The sequence below is a fragment of the Nomascus leucogenys genome, chromosome 1a (genome assembly GCF_006542625.1).
Source record: "Nomascus leucogenys isolate Asia chromosome 1a, Asia_NLE_v1, whole genome shotgun sequence".
NCBI classification, from domain to species: Eukaryota; Metazoa; Chordata; class Mammalia; order Primates; family Hylobatidae; genus Nomascus; species Nomascus leucogenys.
The window spans coordinates 66,415,159-66,433,290 of record NC_044381.1 but is presented as its reverse complement, the minus strand read 5'-3'; the positions used below and the strand labels follow the sequence as shown (position 1 = coordinate 66,433,290).

The 18,132-nt window shown below is 42.7% G+C and overlaps 1 protein-coding gene across 4 annotated transcripts in view; it reads left to right on the top strand.

Moving 5' to 3' along the window:
• The window catches only part of POLE2 (DNA polymerase epsilon 2, accessory subunit), a 44,025-nt gene extending 36,394 nt beyond the window's left edge, over positions 1 to 7,631 (top strand). For all 4 annotated transcript variants that reach the window (XM_003267651.4, XM_030810119.1, XM_030810122.1 and 1 more), the window contains 4 exons: positions 177 to 285; positions 1,114 to 1,290; positions 3,843 to 3,910; positions 7,516 to 7,631. In XM_003267651.4, the coding sequence (XP_003267699.1) occupies positions 177 to 285; positions 1,114 to 1,290; positions 3,843 to 3,910; positions 7,516 to 7,534 (373 nt within the window). In that variant the 3' untranslated portion in view covers positions 7,535 to 7,631. The remainder of the gene's footprint in view (positions 1 to 176; positions 286 to 1,113; positions 1,291 to 3,842; positions 3,911 to 7,515) is intronic.
• Positions 7,632 to 18,132: the final 10,501 nt, after the last annotated feature.

Genomic DNA, 18,132 nt, shown 5'->3' with positions numbered 1-18,132 from the left:
TATTAAGAGCTCAATACATAGCTGTTAAATGAATGGATGAATAGACAGACTCTGGTTGAAGTTTTGTGTAGTGAACAGTGAACGTGGGAATGGGGTTGTATTGTAAGAGATTTTACCTTTAAAATTAATCTCATTTTTTTCTGAGAAGTCAAATTCAACTTCTGTTTTCATTTCAGAATTCAGTACTGTACACAGGAAATTATTGTCTTCCGTGAAGACTTAGTAAATAAAATGTGCAGAAACTGCGTCCGTTTTCCTAGCAGCAATTTGGCTATTCCTAATCACGTAAGTGAAACACCTATTTTATTAAACTGCCTTACATGTTGCATTATATAAAATTTTATTAAGCCACTTAATAATTTGTCCTTGGGTTAGGACATTTATTTATGGTTCAAAATAGTTTGAACATACTTTTGTCAGTAAGTTAATTTTTGTTAGTGAAGTCAGTGTTTCTCAGCTTTCTACCGAAGTGTATACCCTAAAGGACAGAGAAAAGCTGAGAATAAGCATGAAATTTCTTTCAAGCTTCGTGTTTTGCCTTTTAAACTCTTAAATTATACTTGAAAATATATGTACATTTGTTTTAATAAACTGTTCTTACTTATCACATTGGTTACATATTTTATATAGTATGTCCATATCACAAGAATATGCAGTATTTATCTTGTAGCTTCGAGGTTCCCTGACAATAGTTGTCAATCCCAGGTTACATATACCCCCATTTGAGAAGTACGGATATAGATGTTACAGAGCATTTTTATTATTCATTTTATAATATTTAAAGTTTATGGACCAACCAGGTGCAGTGGCTTATGCCTGTAATCCCAGCACTTTGGGAGGCTTGCTTGAGGCCAGGAGTTCGAGACCAGCCTGGGCAGCATAATGATGTATATGTTATTAAATGAAAACTCTAGATTTTTTTTCCTAAAATACAGAATGGTTCATTTCATTTTTAAATTAGTGTCTCCCAAAGCTCTGTGAGTCAAAGCTTTCCTAGTTTCTCAAATTTTCTGGTTCCTTTTGGTAATTAATATTTAATTTGAAATTATTTGTTTAGCTATTTTCACTTTTGCAAATGAACTGAAGTTTGCTTTGTTTTGTGCTTTTTTGTAGTTTGTAAAGACTATCTTATCCCAAGGACATCTGACTCCCCTACCTCTTTATGTCTGCCCAGTTTATTGGGCATATGACTATGCTTTGAGAGTGTATCCTGTGCCCGATCTACTTGTCATTGCAGATAAATACGATCCTTTCACTATGACAAATACTGAATGCCTCTGCATAAACCCTGTAAGAATGTAGTTAATCTTATATAGTCATTATTTATCAAGATTAGAGTGCATTTTTTAATTTAAAAATATATATTTAATAAAATTATTGTTGAAGTAAAAACATGCTATTAGTGAAACATTGAATTAAGTTTCTATACACAGAAAGTTGGTATACACAAAAAGTTCTTAAACTTTCAGTATAGTGACTATAAAGTAACATGACTTAAAAAAAAAAAAAAGCATACCAAAACATAAATCCAAAAGAGTAATTTTCTCCTCTTCAGAACTTATCTTGGGATTCCTTTCTGGGAATTGCTTCAGAGCCTGCATATTGGTGGTACTCGTCCTTTGAGAATGATTCTGATTTTTGGAAATTGCACAGGTCCCAAAAATCTAAGCCTGATTAATGTAGAAACCTCATTGGTACACATTTTATTACTTAATTTTATGTAGAACCTTGAAATTGCTTCAGAATCTTGAGGTTGCTTCAGAATTTCTGCAGAAATATAATTGACTTTTAGGCCAGCTGTGGTGGCTCACACCTGTAATCCCAGCACTTTGGGAGGCCGAGGCGGGTGGATCACGAGGTCAGGAGTTCAAGACCAGCCTGACCAACATGGTGAAACCCCGTCTCTACTAAAATTTACAATAATTAGCTGGGCGTGGTGGTGCGCACCTGTAATCCCAGCTACTCGGGACGCTGAGGCAGGAGAATTGCTTGAACCAGGGAGGCAGAGGTTGCAGTGAGCGGAGATCATGCCATTGCACTCCAGCCTGGGCGACAGAGCGAGACTCCATCTCAAAAAAAAAAGAAAAGTAAAGAAATATAGTTAACTTTTTGTACTTGGAGAATAAATACTGCATAAACAATGACATAAACACAGTTATGTCAAAATATCTCCACTAGAGATTTTTGATATGCATGCTTCCTTGATTCTTGTGAATTTTAGACTTTATTTTTTGTTTCATCTGAGTAATTTCTGGAAACATCATGCCTTATTTTCGGCATGATGCTGGGCCTGTAATCCCAGCACTTTGGGAGGCCAAGGCAGGAAGATGGCTTGAGTCCAGGAGTTCACAACCAGCATGGGCAACATAGAAAGGGCCTGTCTCTACTTACTTTGCTTTCCTCAAACACACAGTTTGTCCGGCTTCTTCTAAGACATGGCTTATCAGCCTTGGCACTTTTGACATTTGGACCCAGTAATTTTGGGTTGTGGGGGCTATCCTGTGCGTCGTAAGCTGTTTAGCAGCATCTCTGGCCTCTATCCACTAAATGCCAGTAGTATCCTCCAGCTGTAACAATCAGAAATGTCTCCAGACATTGGCCAAATGGCCCCCTGAGGGACAAAGTAACCCTGGTTAAGAACCTCTGCTTTAAGAATGAACACAGTTAACTGATTTGGTTTTATTGCTTAGAAATTGATGACCTGATTTTTATTCACATTGAAATAGTCTTTCATGGTGATGCTATTTCCTTACTTAAACTTTGGGCATTCTCGTAGTTAATGCTCTGTTTGAATACACCTTATTTCTGAATTTTTCTACTTTTTCATTCCTGTGAGTAAATCACCACCTCCACACCATCATTATATCTTTTTTACCTTATTTATACCTTTTGGGCAAGCTCAAAACTAGCCTTAGACATTACTTCATCCTTTCTTGATATTTATTCACATTAACGAATGCCTGCCATAGGCTAGGTGTTGGGTTCAGTGCTTGGGGCACAAAGACTGAAAAGACAGGGCCTCTGCTCAGCCACTTGAGAGTTTCATAGTAGACAAACAATTGTATGTGTGATTATTGCTCAGTTGCTTTACAGGCACATAGGAAGGGAATCAAACAGGCACATAGGAATGCAAATCAGTTTTGCATTAGAGGGAGGGGCAGGAAAGACTTCTTGAACTTGCTGATTGTCTCACATGCATATTTGGCATTACACAGTCTGTTTATTTCTTACACTAAGTAGAGCTCCTCCTAAGCATTTCCAACCTCATCTTTTAGCCTAAGACTGTCTAACCAACTCCAAAGACTTTTGCTTCAAGTGGAGATATAGTAACAACTCTGTACAAAGATCATGTAAAAATCTGTTGTGTTACTTTATAGTCACATCTTGTCATTTTAAGTCATGACCAAGGAATTTTAAAAAACAGGGATTATTTTATAAAACTTGAGTATTCGGCTGGGCACAGTGGCTCATGCCTGTAATCCCAACACTCTGAGAGGCCGAGGTGGGCAGATCACCTGTGCCCAGGGGTTCACGACCAGCCTGGGCAACACAGTGAAACCCCGTCCATGTTTACAAAACAACACAAAAATTAACTAGGCATGGTGGCCCATGCCTGTGGTCCCAGCTACCTGGGAGGCTGAGATGGGAAGATCGCTTGAATCCTGGAAATGGAGGTTGCAGTGAGATTGCCCCACTGCACTCCAGGCTGGGTGATCAGAGTGAGACCATGTCTCAAAAAAAAAAATAAAAAATAAAAAATAAAATATATATAGTGTTTAAAAAAATTTATTTAAAAAAAAAAAGTCTGAGCATTCACTTACAGGCATTTTTCTCCCCCAAAGGGCTCTTTTCCAAGAAGTGGATTTTCATTCAAAGTTTTTTATCCTTCTAATAAGACAGTAGAAGATAGGTAAGTGTGTGCACAGACACAGCAAGAAAGATCTTTCTCTAGGTGTTAAATTACTGAAAATGAGATGTTCTATCAGTGTGTTGGGATTTTTGAAAATGTCTACAGTGGCCCATAAGAAATATTATTGGCTGAGCTTATCATGGTTATGCTGTGTGACATAGAATTGTGCGTATATGACGGTACGTTTATGTTGAAATAGATCAAGAAACCGTTTTCTGGGAGAAATCTCAGGCCGGCTGTGGAGGTGGGCTAGTTCTCTTACAGGCTGACTCCTGACGATGGTCTCATTCTTCTGAGAGGTCGGTCCTGCCCTCCGTATGGTTGCTTCTTAGGTACTTTCCCTTAAATTGACAGTGAGGGAGCTGTGTGTGAGTTTGGTGATGGTATGGGGTTGGAGTTACAGAAAGGTCTTGAGAAAGAAGAAAATAATCACCTAGTGGGTAGTAGTTTTCACAGGGTGATCTACATAGATCACCCACATCAGAATCCTCTGGGGTCCTTGTTAAAAATGTCAAGTTAGGATTTTGCCCCAGACTCATCAAATGACTTTCTAATTGTAAAGAATAGGCATTTAAGATATTATTTCCCGTAATCTCAGGCATCCTAACGTGATTTCTCAGATAACTATATTTTGAAAAAGTTCCCACCACTGGTTAAGAACAAGTGACCAGGCAGGGCACAGTGGCTCACACCTGTAATCCCAGGACTTTGGGAGGTCGAGGTGTGTGGATCACGAGGTCAGGAGTTTGAGAACAGCCTGACCAACATGGTGAAACCCCGTCTCTACTAAAAATACAAAAATTACCCGGGTGTGATGGCATGTGCCTGTGATCCCAGCTACTCAGGAGGAGGAGGCTGAGGCAGAAGAATTGCTTGAACCTGGGAGGTAGAGGTTGCAGTGAGCAGAGATGGCGCCACTGCACTCCAGCCTGGGCAACAGAGTGAGACTCTATCTCAGAAAAAAAAAACAAAACAAGTGACCAAATCAAGTAACTCCCCACCAGGTTATTGTCAGAGAATATAATCTTGAACACAGCCCAATTGTCTTTTTGGAATTAACATATTTATTTAAAATAAAAGTGAATACAAAATGAATAAGAAAATTTTCAAAACAATGCTTATAAATATAAAATTAAAAAGGAGGCCAGATGCTGTGGCTCTTTTCCAGCCCACTTGTCTACGCTGGATATCCTGAGGGCGCTTGATTTTGTGACCCCAGGACTAAGTCAACTCTGAGGGCTGTCAGCCTGGAGCATACGGTCTTGTCCACTGTTAGAATGTCTTTTACTAAAATAAGATTTGGCATAAAACTTGTAGACATAAAACAGTCTGCAGCCATTCGTGGTGGCTCACACCTGTAATCCAGCACTTTGTGACGCCAAGGCAGGCAGATGGCTTAAGTCAGGAGTTTAAGACCAGCTTGGGCAACATGGCAAGGCCTGTTCTCTACAAAAAAATACAAAAAATTAGCTGGGTGTGGTGGCCTACGCCTGTAGTCCCAGTTATTGGAGAGACTGAGGTGGGAAGATCACTTGAGCTCACTTGAGCTCGGGAGTCGGAGGTTGTAGTGAACTGTGATTGGTCCACATTGCACTCCAGCCTGGGTGACAGCTGTCAAGTACCCTGTCTCATGGTACTTGTAGTTGATGCTCACTCTTTGTCGAACTGAAATAGTTGCTTCCTTTATCTGCTGTGGCCTCAGATGCTGAAAGCCTTGACATAATTTCCAAACTATAATTTTGTATTGGTAACTGAAGAATCTTTCAATGCTAGATCAAACAAACTGATGTAAGTTTATGTTTTAGGAAAACAGAAAAGTTTCAAGATATATTGAAATAATCTGGTCTTCTTGCCACTTAGTTTCTCCTAAGAAGCCTTCTGTTAGAATATTTGTGAAATCATATTGTGGAATTAATCACAGAAATGTAGTCAAAGTTGATAAAATTAACCCTGTTTCAACATGACTTTCAAGTAGTTTTATTTAAAAACACAATATTGGTGATATTTTGGAGGAAATACACATTCTCACATGTAGTTGGTCAGAATGAAAAATGGCAAAAACCTTTATAGAGGGCAATTTGGCAAGATTTATTAATGCCTACACGAACAACTCCACTTTTAGGAATTTATCCTATAGGTATCCTTAAGCCTATGCATACAAGTAGGTACATCATGTAGAATTAGGTACAATTTTACTGCAGTTTTTTTTTTGTGAGACGGTGTCTTGCTCTGTTGCCCAGGCTAGAGTGCAGTGGCACAGTCTCGGCTTACTGCAACCTCTATCTCTTGGGTTCAAGCAATTCTCCTGCCTCAGCCTCCCAAGTAGCTGGGATCACAGGCACATGCCACCACACCCGGCTAATTTTTGTATTTTTAGTAGAGACGGAGTTTCACCATGTTGGCAAGGCTGGTCTCAAACTCCTGACCTCAGGTGATCCACCGGTCTTGGCCTCCCAAAGTGGCTGGGATTATAGGCATGAGCCACTGCGCCCAGCCTTTTTACTGCAGTTTTTATACCAAGAAATTTAAAAAATGTATATATATCTAAATATTTGTACTTATTCAGAACTTTCTGATTTACTTAAATTTCCAAGCCTCAAATAATTAAATATAAATATAATGTATTTACTACTAATGGAAAAAAGGTGTAGAAAGTATGCATAATATCCTATCACTTCTGTATGTGTTTTTAAAGCATAAGCCCACATATACATGTGCTTATATATGATTAGAATACTTTTTTTTTTTTTTTGGAGACGGAGTTTCACTCTTGTTGCCCAGGCTGGAGTGCAGTGGCGCAATCTCGGCTCACTGCAACCTCCGCCTCCTCGGTTCAAGAGATTCTCCTGCCTCAGCCTCCCGAGTAGCTGGGATTACAGGCATGCGTCACCACACCTGGCTAATTTTGTATTTTTAGTACAGACGGGGTTTCTCCAAGTTGGTCAGGCTGGTCTCGAGCTCCTGACCTCAGGTGATCCACCCACCTCTGCCTCCCAAAGTGCTGGGATTACAGGCGTGAGCCACCGCGCCCGGCTACCTTTTTTTTAAATTAGTCTACCTTTATAAGGACATACAGTTGTCGGCCGGGCACGGTGGCTCATGCCTCTAATCCTAGCACTTTTTGGGAGGCCGAGGCGGATGGATCACCTGAGGTCAGGAGTTCAAGACCAGTCTGTCCAACATGGTGAAACCTCGTCTCTACTAAAAATACAAAAATTAGCCGGGCGTGGTGGCAAATGCCTATAATCCCAGCTACTCAGGAGCCTGAGGCAGGAGAATCACTTGAACCCAGGAGGCGGAGGTTGCAGTGAGCCGAAATTGCGCCATTGCACTCCAGCCTGGGCGACAGAGTGAGACTCCCTCTCGGAAAAAAAAAAAAAAAAAAAAAAAAAAGGACATACATTTGCTTTTTGGGAGCAGAAAAAGGGGCATGAGAATGACTTATTTTTTTAGAGTCTGCTTTTGAATTTGAAACAGTATGTATGTACTGACCTATTTTTTAAAATCAATTAACTATACCTATTTAAAAAAATTAACTACAACTAAGTATTAGTAAGTATACAACTTAGGCTTCCAAATATTTAATTTTTTTTTTCTATTTTCAGCAAACTTCAAGGCTTTTGAGATTCTTAAAGACCATCTGAAGAAAATTCATCAGTTTTCTGCTTAACTCTATATGTTATGTGATTTTGATATTACAATAAAATTATGGTAAACTTTAGGATGTTCTGCTTAAATTTGTATTTTGTGAAATTTTGATACTAAGTGATAAATATGATGGTATACTTGAGAAAGTTTTCTAAGAAAAATATTTTCTGCATAGTCTTTTAAGAAAAATATATGGGGGCCAGGTGCGGTGGCTCATGCCTGTAATCCTAGTGCTTTGGGAGGTGGAGGCGGGTGGATCACCTGAGGTCAGGAGTTCGAGACCAGCCTGGCCAAGATGGCAAAACCCTGTCTCTACTAAAAACAATACAAAAATTAGCTGGGCGTGGTGGTGGGCGCCTGTAATCCCAGCTACTCGGGAGGCTGAGGCAGGGAGAATCACTTGAACCTGGGAGGCGGAGGTTGCGGTGAGCCAAGATTGTGCCATTGTACTCCAGCCTGGGTGACAGAGCGAGACTCTGTCAAAAAGAAAGAAAGAAAAATATGTGGATATGTATAAAGATATACTTTTTTTTTTTTTTTTTTTTTTGGAGACGGAGTCTAGCTCTGTCACCCAGGCTAGAGTGCAGGGAGAATTGCTTGAACCTGGGAGGCAGAGGTTGCAGTGAGCCGAGATTGCGCCACTGCACTCCAGCCTGGGCGACAGAGAGATTCCATCTTAAAAAAAAAAAAAAAAAAAAAGGCCGGGCGCCGTGGCTCACGCTTGTAATCCCAGCACTTTGGGAGGCCGAGGCGGGCGGATCATGAGGTCAGGAGATCAAGACCACGGTGAAACCCCGTCTCTACTAAAAATACAAAAAAATTAGCCGGGCATGGTGGCGGGCGCCTGTAGTCCCAGCTACTCGGAGAGGCTGAGGCAGGAGAATAGCGTGAACCCGGGAGGCGGAGCTTGCAGTGAGCCGAGATTGCGCCACTGCACTCCAGCCTGGGCAACAGAGTGAGACTCCATCTCAAAAAAAAAAAAAAAAAAAAAAAAAAAAAAAAAAGACAAAAAACCCCCCAAAATACAATAATTAGCCAGGCGTGATAGCACACGCCTGTAGTCCCAGCTATTTGGGAGGCTGAGATGAAAGAATCGCTTGAGCCTGGGAGGCAGAGGTTGCAGTGAGCTGAGATCAGGCCACTGCACTCCAGCCTTGGCGACACAGTGAGACTCTGTTTCAAAAAAAAAAAAAAAATTATGAAGAGCATGGACTGGAAGACATTGCTTTCAAAGAGAATTAGCTTTTGAGAGAAAAGGTACTAATAAAAAAATATAAAAATGACACAGTGAAAGGGAAATTCCTCAAGGAAATTTAATATGAATGCAGTGATAAGTGAATTTAGCAGCAAAGAGGACATGACAATCTGATATGTGGTTTGGGGATGGAAAATTGGAAGAATGTTAGAAGGGGCCTAATGTTAGAAGAGCAAGGTTTAACTTTAATTTCAAGAATAACCTGGTAAAATCGAAGTTTAAAGATGAAATCAAGACATAAATTTAAACAGTTTGGGCACAGAAAGTCGCAGTAAAATAGACATGCAAGGCTGCTGGTCCAGTTATGAGACTCACAGAGCTAAATATGCATCATGATGGGCAGAAGTTTATAAATGGAAATTGAAATCAAGGTGTCCTCTCATTCACTGGATACATAATTGCTTCTATAATTAAAGCAGAGGTATTTTGAGACCTTTTCAAGAACACAGTGAAAGTAGGGTACATTTAGGGGTTAAACAAGATGAAGTGAAGTGAAACAAGGCAGTTAGAGCAGTAAATTGCCAGAAGCAGGCCATCAGTATTAGAATAAGGTAAGGCAGGAGCTAGAACCAGGTGAGGATCAACATCGTCCAGAGATGGAAAAGAAAGCCAAGGTCTGTAAGATGGGACAGCAGAGGAGCCGGTGTGAAAGTGTCTGGACTTCGCTTTAGTAAAGAACAGAGGCCGGGCGCGGTGGCTCACGCTTGTAATCCCAGCACTTTGGGAGGCCGAGGCGGGCGGATCACGAGGTCAGGAGATCGAGACCACGGTGAAACCCCGTCTCTACTAAAAAAAAAATACAAAAAATTAGCCGGGCGTGGTGGCAGGCGCCTGTAGTCCCAGCTACTCGGAGAGGCTGAGGCAGGAGAATGGCGTGAACCTGGGAGGCGGAGCTTGCAGTGAGCCGAGATTGCGCCACTGCACTCCAGCCTGGGCGACACAGCGAGACTCTGTCTCAAAAAAAAGAACAGAGACAGTGTGTTCCCAACTGGGTGTTTAATCAGCTGAAGCCCGGCTGATCTCACTGCTGCAATCTGTTTACGAGGGACCATTAAGTGAACGTGCACCTCAAAGCAGGAGCCAGATTGTTAACACACAAAGGTAGTGTTAAGATTTCTCTACTATAAGAAAAGCAAACACGTGGTTTCTGTAGGGCAACCATAAAATGCCAGAGACTGGACAGACTGAATGAAGCATTCTTCCGCCAGGGGCAGCCATGCAGGAAACCAGGCCTATGGGGCCATTTTAGAGAAATCTGGATTTTTCGGTACAATATCCTGACTTCGCAAGCACTAATTTAAACTGCAGTTTGCAACCAAGAAGACGTGCTTACAGATTGGATTGTGCTCATGAACTGTTTTCCCTGCCTTATAAGCACAGGAATTTAATTTTGTGGTCCATAAGATATCCCTATTAAGCAAAATCAAGTGAGCCCCAATCGTTCACCACCATCTGTGAAATTTAGTGTCCTCTTGTAATGGTGGTGGTAGCTCAGAGCAGGGAAGGTAAACTTAAAATGGGACATTTCATTCTGATCCTATGCACATATATGCGTTCTCTCTGGAGCCAAGGCTCCTACCCGCTCTATTCAAAGGCCCCACTTTTATTTTTTTTATTGTGCTTACACTTTGGGCTTTTTTTTTTTTTTTTTGAGACGGAGTCTTGCTCTGTCCCCCAGGGTGGAGTGCAGTGGCGCGATCTCGGCTCACTGCAAGCTCCGCCTCCCAGGTTCAAGCCATTCTCCTGCCTCAGCCTCCCCAGTAGCTGGGACTACAGGCGCCCGCCAACACGCCCGGCTAATTTTTTGTATTTTTAGTAGAGACGGGGTTTCACCGTGTTAGCCTGGATGGTCTCGATCTCCTGACCTCGTGATCCGCCCGCCTCGGCCTCCCAAAGTGCTGGGATTACAGGCTTGAGCCACCGTGCCCGGCCACACTTTGGGCTTTTTAGGCAGGTTTTCTGAATTAAAGGGCTGGGGGGGTTGCGGAAAAGGTTGCAAGACCATTGCTCCAATTCCTTAATACATGTATTAAATGTTTACTATGCTAGACACTGTGCTAAGTGCTTATCCGTTGCACAATTTAATCCTCATTAGGTTCACTATTACCTTTAGTTATACATGAAGAAAACAGGCATAGGGAAGTTAAATAAGTTGCTCAAAGTCACACAGCTGGTAAGGGTCACAGCAGAGTTGATGCTGGGTTATCTGACGAGTCCAGGCGCCTCACCAGCATGGTATTGTCTTGCCTTCGTCTACTTCCTTACTGAACATGCTACTGAAGCTATACAAGATCATTTATCTTGAGCAGTGTTTCAGACTGAAGGTCAAACTGATCAGTGGGTTGAAATATTAATGGGTCATAGCAGAATAGAAAATTCCAGTGCATTAAGTTTTGTCTCATAAAGCTGTTATGTATTAGGATCTGGCATGTGCTATCACAGTGTCTCACTTAAGTCAGTAGGTCTCAGCCATCTACTCTGGACCTCTACTTCCCAACAAATAGAGCACATGGCATCTGAAGAGAGCAAATGCAGTATTTGTGGAAGGATAGGATAAGACAGTTTGCACAAAGGGGTTAATAACTCATAATGGCTCAATACCTAGGACCTTCTCCCTCCAAAAGGCATTTTTTTTTGAGATGGAGTTTCACTCTTGTCGCCCAGGCTGGAATGCAATGGTGCAATCTTGGCTCACTGCAACCTCAGCTTCCCGGGTTCAAGAGATTCTCCTGCCTCAGCCTCCCAAGTAGCTGGGATTACAGGTGCCCGCCACCACGCCTGGCTAATTTTTGTATTTTTAGTAGAGGTTATGTTTTACCATGTTGGCCAGGCTGGTCTCGAACTCCTGACCTCAGGTGATCCACCCACCTCGGCCTCCCAAAGTGCTGGGATTATAGGTGTGGGCCACTGCGCCCGGCCCATTATTTTTTTAAGGATAGCTTTCCTTAATGGATGAATTTTAGGCAACAGAACATTTGTTTTGGTCAAGGGGGCTCTTCCACAACTGTACACTGTCTTTTCCCAAAGAGATTCTTCTGGGAAAGAGAACATCACATAGTAAGAAACTTGGCAAAGCAGAGGGCAGGAACCCTCAGAGAATCTAATGAAAGCTACGGGCCCTATGGGCCTCTACTGAGACCCATGTCCCCCAGCCCCACATGAGCCTGCCCCTACACATAATTTCAGAGGGTTCAGGAACCCTAAAGGCCATTATCACTTCTAAACAACCAGTTGTAGTTTGTTGTCCTTTGAGAAGTACGGTGTGTTCATGTGTTCATGTTTGGAAATGCCTTTTTTAAGGTCAAACATCCAGAATTTTGATGTTTACAAAGGTGAGTGGAAATAAGTTGACAATTAATCCTTGGTTATGCTCACTGACCTCAGGGTTATAATAGAAAAGAGTGCAATTTTACACATCCCTCAGGTGCTTTAAACCTTTTGGAACTCATCTTTATGTCTCAAAGCCATTTTAGATGCAAAGCTTTAAAACCTAATGGTAGGGTATTCTAAGACTTTTTACTAAACAAGTTCATAGAAAATTATAAAATGTAAGCAAGCATAAAGAAAAGTTGTAACAACCTACAATTCCACTATCAGAAATATTGTTAGTATTTTGGTAAATATGCTTCCAGATTTTTCTCTATGTATACATTTTTCCTATAAAAATATTTTGGGATCATACTATACATACTAAACTTGCTTTTTTCTTTACTATATTCATTCATCTGCCTGCCCAGTAGTGTTCTAGGCATCAGAGAATCCAGTGGTAAACCAGAAAGGCAAGGTCCTAGATTTCATGATGCTTACCTTTTCAAATGGGGAGAGCCATACCCTATAACAAGAAAATACCAAATACAAACCATGGTCAAAAAAAAAAAAAAAAAGCCAAGCATGGTGGCTCATGGCTGTAATCCCAGCATTTTGGGAGGCCGAGGCGGGCAGGTCACTTGAGGTCAGGAGTTCAAGACCAGCCTGGCCAACGTGGAGAAAACCCCACCACTACTAATACAAAAAAAAAAAAATATTAGCTGGTCATGGTGGTGCGTGCCTGTAGTCCCAGGTGCTTGGAGGCTGGGGCACGAAAATTGCTTGAGCCTGGGAGGCAGAGGTTGCAGTGAGCCGCCATCGTGCTGCTGCACTCCAGCCTGGGTGACAGAGTGAAACTCCATCTCAAAACAAGAACAACAAAAAACGATGCTGGCCATTTTATATGAGGCATTGGAGGTGGGAGAAGCATGTTGCAGGGAGTCACTAAGGTGACATCATTTAAGGTCTTGAAGTTCAATGGCCTGTGCCCAGGCTGCACAGGAGTCAAGAGTATTGACATTAGACTGATCTGGGGAAGAAAATTAGACGGTGAATACGAAGTGTGTTAGGGATTAACTGTAGATACATGTAAGGAACTTGGATAAGAAGTTACTAGGTTTTCAGCAGATAATGATGTAAGTTGATTTGATTTTAAAGATCACTAAAGTAATTGTGTGGAAAAGAGATTGTCAGAAGGGAAGAGCTGAAGAGACCGACTGGAAGCTATTGCACAAGTCCGCGATGGAGATGATGGTGGCTCAGAGCAGAAATAGAAGTGGATATATTTGGAGTGTACAAGAAGAGACAACAGGACTATGCAACTGAACGGCAACAGGGTGAGGGAAAGGAATCAGCTTACGTTTTAGGTTTAAGTAGCTGGGTAGGCGGTATTATTTAGTGCAACTGGGGAAAGAACAAGTTTGAGATGTAAAAATCAAGATTTCTATGTAGAATTGTTAATGTGAGATGCCCATCAAACATCAAGGTGGATAACTCTGCGGGGCAGTGGCATGTGAGTCTCTTAGAGCTCAGTGGTCAGGTAGAACTGGAGACACCATTTTGGAGTCACTAGTCTTACCCCAGATGAGATCCACGAAGGCAAAGTTGTTTTTTTTTTCTTTTTTTTTTAGGCTGGGCAAGGTGGCTCATTCCCGTAATCCCAGCACTTTGGGAGGCTAAGGAGGGTGGATCACCTGAGGTGAGCAGTTTGAGAGAAGCCTGGCCAACATGGTGAAACCCCGTCTCTACTAAAAATACAAAAATTAGCCAGGCGTGGTGGCGGGCATCTGTAATCCCAGCTACTTGGGAGGTTGAGGCAGGAGAACTGCTTGAACTTGGGAGGCGGAGGTTGCAGTGAGCTGAGATTGTGCCACTGCACTGCAGCCTAGATAACAGGGAGACTGTCTCAAAAAAAAAAAAAAAGTACATTTTTTTAACTTTAAAAGACACATAACATCTACTGTCAGTGTACAGCACAACGAATTTCACAAATTGCACACCCAATGTAACCAAGATTAACAGACCCTCACCCAGAAGCTCTCCCAACATGGCCATCACTAGCTTGGCTTAACAGATTTATTTTGCCATGTTTTGTCTATTATATGACAGAGTCATATGTATTATTTTACATCTGGTTTCTTTCAAGATGATACTCATCTATACTGTTGAGTAGTGCATTGTGTGGGTGGATATTTACATTTATCCATTCTACTATGAATGAGAATTTGGGTTGTTTCCAGAATTTGTCAATTATGAATAGTGCCACTATGAATACACACATTGTAGTACATGTCTTTGGTGGGGATATGTGTTTCTGTTGAATGTGTATCTGGGAGGAGAATTTCATTGTCATAAGCCTTATGTTAACAGTGATCCAATATATACTCCCAGGATATGAAAGTGCAATTGCTGGCTGGGCATGGTGGCTTGTGCCTGTAATCCCAGCACTTTGGGAAGCTGAGGTGGGTGGATCACCTGAGCTCAGGAGTTTGAGACCAGCCTGACCAACATGGTGAAATCCCATCTCTACTAAAAAATACAAAAATTAGCTGGGTGCAGTAGTGGGCGCCTGCAATCCCAGCTACTTGGGAGGCTGAGGCAGGAGAATTGTTTGAACTCAGTAGGCGGAGGTTGCAGTGAGCCAAGATCGCGCCATTGCACCCCAGCCTAGGTGACAGAGCAAGATTCTGTCTCAAAAAAAAAAAAAAAAAAAAGCAATGCAACTGCTTCACATCCTTGTTAATTACCTATATAATAAGTGCAATAAGCACACAATAAATATCTGTTGAGAGGACTAATTTGAACACAGATGGCATTTAAAACTATGGGCATCTTGGAAGAAATGTGATTAGGTAAGAGGGCTGATGAACAAAGCCTTGGGTGACTCCCACATTTGCAGAACTGGCAGGAGCATAAAGGAGGAGGAAAATGGAAGAGCTTGGAGTTCTGCAAAACATGAGAAAAATGTGTTTTGAGGGGGCAGTCAACTGCTTTGAATGTTTCCAAGAGACCGTAAGATAAGGCAGTGGTTTGGGAAAAGAGGAGTCAGGAGTTCTGATCTTGGTCATTTCAAGCCTGAGTAGCTTATGCATTAATCCACTCAGATGGACACCTCAAACGTGCAGCTGGATATAGAAGTGTAAAACCTGAGTGCAAGACCAGTATTTGTGAGTGTAAATATATTTCTGAAGGAGAGTATAGATGGGTAAGAGATTGGGTCCCAGTTTTGGGGCATTTCCATGTAGAAGTTGAAAAGAAGTAGATACCTATGGAGCAAAACTGTGAGAGTGACTGATGAGATAGAAGAGAAATCTGGAAAGTGTCTTGTCACTGAGGTAATGCCAACATCAACTGTGTTAAATGTTGCTGAGAATAGAAAAATGATCACTGAATTGACCAATTACCAATGAATAAGTAACTACTCCAGTAAATAAATATACTTCCATATGATCATTTTGAATGGTTGCACAAAATTCTGTTGTGTGGCTCTACCAAAACCTGTTCAATCAGTTCCATTGTTGAATTTGTAGATTCTTCTCAAACCTTTAGAATCATAAATGATGTCACCCTGAGAATGTTCTAAGAGTATTGTGTCAAATATTCTAAGGGCATTTGGGTCAAAAAAATATGCACATTAGAAAGGTTTTAGGCCGGGCACGGTGGCTCATGCCTGTAATCCCAGCACTTTGGGAGGCTGAAGTGGGCAGATCACGTGAGGTCAAGAGTGGGAGACCAGCCTAAGCCAACATGGTGAAATCCCATCCCTACTAAAAATACAAAACTTAGCCGGACGTGGTGGTGAGTCACTGTAATCCCAGCTACTTGGGAGGCTGAGGCAGGGAGAATTGCCTGAACCTGGGAGGCGGAGGTTGCAGTGAGCCAAGACTGCACCACTGCACTCCAGCCTGGGTGACAGTGAGACAGCCTCAAAAAAAAAAAAAAAAGCTTTTGGACCTGGTGTGGTGGCTCATGCCTGTAATCCTATAATCCCAGCACTCTGGGAGGCCGAGGTGTTAGGATCATTTGAATCCAAGAGTTGGAGACAAGCCTGGGCAACGTAGTGAGAACCCTATCTCTACAAAAACTTAAAAAATTAGCCAGGCATGATAGCACATGCCTGTAGTCCCAGTTACTTGGGAGGTTGAGGCAGGAGGACTGCTTGAGCCCCGGAGGTTGAAGCTGCACTCCAGCCTGGGCAACAGAGACCCTGTCTCAAAAATATATAAATACATACATAAATGAATAAATGGTGTTGATACAATTGCAAAACTGCTCTCTAGAAAGATTTTATTAAAGTCTACTCCCACCCCAAGGAAATACAGTAACTAAGAATCTTTGCTATTTTGGTAGTTTAAATGTGGTATATTTGCATTTTTATTATTAATGAAGTTAGTTTTATATGTTCACGGGCCACTGGTAATTGCTTATGAATAGCCTGCCCATATGACTTGGCCCAAATGAGTTTTTTTTTTTTTTTTTTTTGAGGCGGAGTCTCGCTCTGTCGCCCAGGCTGGAGTGCAGTGGCGCAATCTCGGCTCACTGCAAGCTCCGCCTCCCGGGTTCACGCCATTCTCCTGCCTCAGCCTCTCCGAGTAGCTGGGACTACAGGCGCCTGCCACCACGCCCGGCTAATGTTTTTGTATTTTTAGTAGAGACGGGGTTTCACCGTGGTCTCGATCTCCTGACCTCGTGATCCGCCCGCCTCGGCCTCCCAAAGTGCTGGGATTACAAGCGTGAGCCACCGTGCCCGGCCTCCAAATGAGTTTTAACTGGGTAAGTATGGTAGTGGAATCGCCAGAAAATGCAAAGGAGGAACACTGAGATTGAAATGTTGGCCGGGCGCTGTAGCTCACGCCTGTAATTCCAGCATTTTGAGAGGTCGAGGAGGGCGGATCACCTGAGGTCAGGAGTTCAAGACCAGCCTGGCCAACATGGTGAAACCCCATCTCTATTAAAAATACAAAAATTAGCCGGGCGTGGTGGCAGGCGCCTGTAATCCCAGCTACTCGGGAGGCTGAGACAGGAGAATTGCTTGAACCCGGGAGGCCACGGTTACAGTGAGCCGAGATCCCACCACTGCACGCCAGCCTGGGAAACAGAGTGAGACTCTATTTCAACAACAACAAAAAAGATTGAAATGTTGGTTTAGCAAAGTGAAAAAAGGCAGATAAACTTAGGTTTGGATTCGCCTGTTGAATATACTGGCTCTGTGACCTTGGTCCCACTTCTCAGGTCCCATCTTCTTGTTTGTGGAATGGGGATGAGGTTTTTAACTTCAAGTGGTGTGAACAATGAATGGGATAATGTACGTAATGCTGGAAATTATAACAGTTACAATAGTCATTCTGCAGAAGTAACTGCACTATGGCATAGGAATCTATGTAACAGAAAAAGAAGCCTGGCACGGTGGCTCACGCCTGTAATCCCAGCACTTTGGGAGGCCGAGGCGGGCGGATCACAAGGTGAGGAAATCGAGACCATCCTGGCTAACACAGTGAAACCCTGTCTCTACTAAAAATACAAAACATTAGCTGGGCTCGGGGGGCGTGAGGCTGAGGCAGGAGAGTGGCGTGAACCTGGGAGGCGGAGCTTGCAGTGAGCCGAGACTGCGCCACTGCACTCCAGCCTGGGTGACAGAGCGACACTCCGTCTCAAAAAAAGAAAAACAAAACAAAACAAAACAGAGAAAGTACGGTGGTGGGTTGGTTTGAAGAATCTAAGAGGGCTATTTCTGGCATTTCCACTATTCCACCATGATTTCCTTGAGAGACTTGCTCTGTCGCCCAGGCCAGAGTGCAGTGGCGCGATCTTGGCTCACTGCAAGAGCTCCGCCTCCCGGGTTCACGCCATTCTCCTGCCTCAGCCTTCCGCGTAGCTGGGACTACAGGCACCTGCCACCATGCCCGGCTAATTTTTTGCATTTTTAGTACAGACGGGGTTTCACCGTGTTAGCCAGGATGGTCTCGATCTCCTGACTTCGTGATCCGCCCACCTAGGCTTCCCAAAGTGCTGG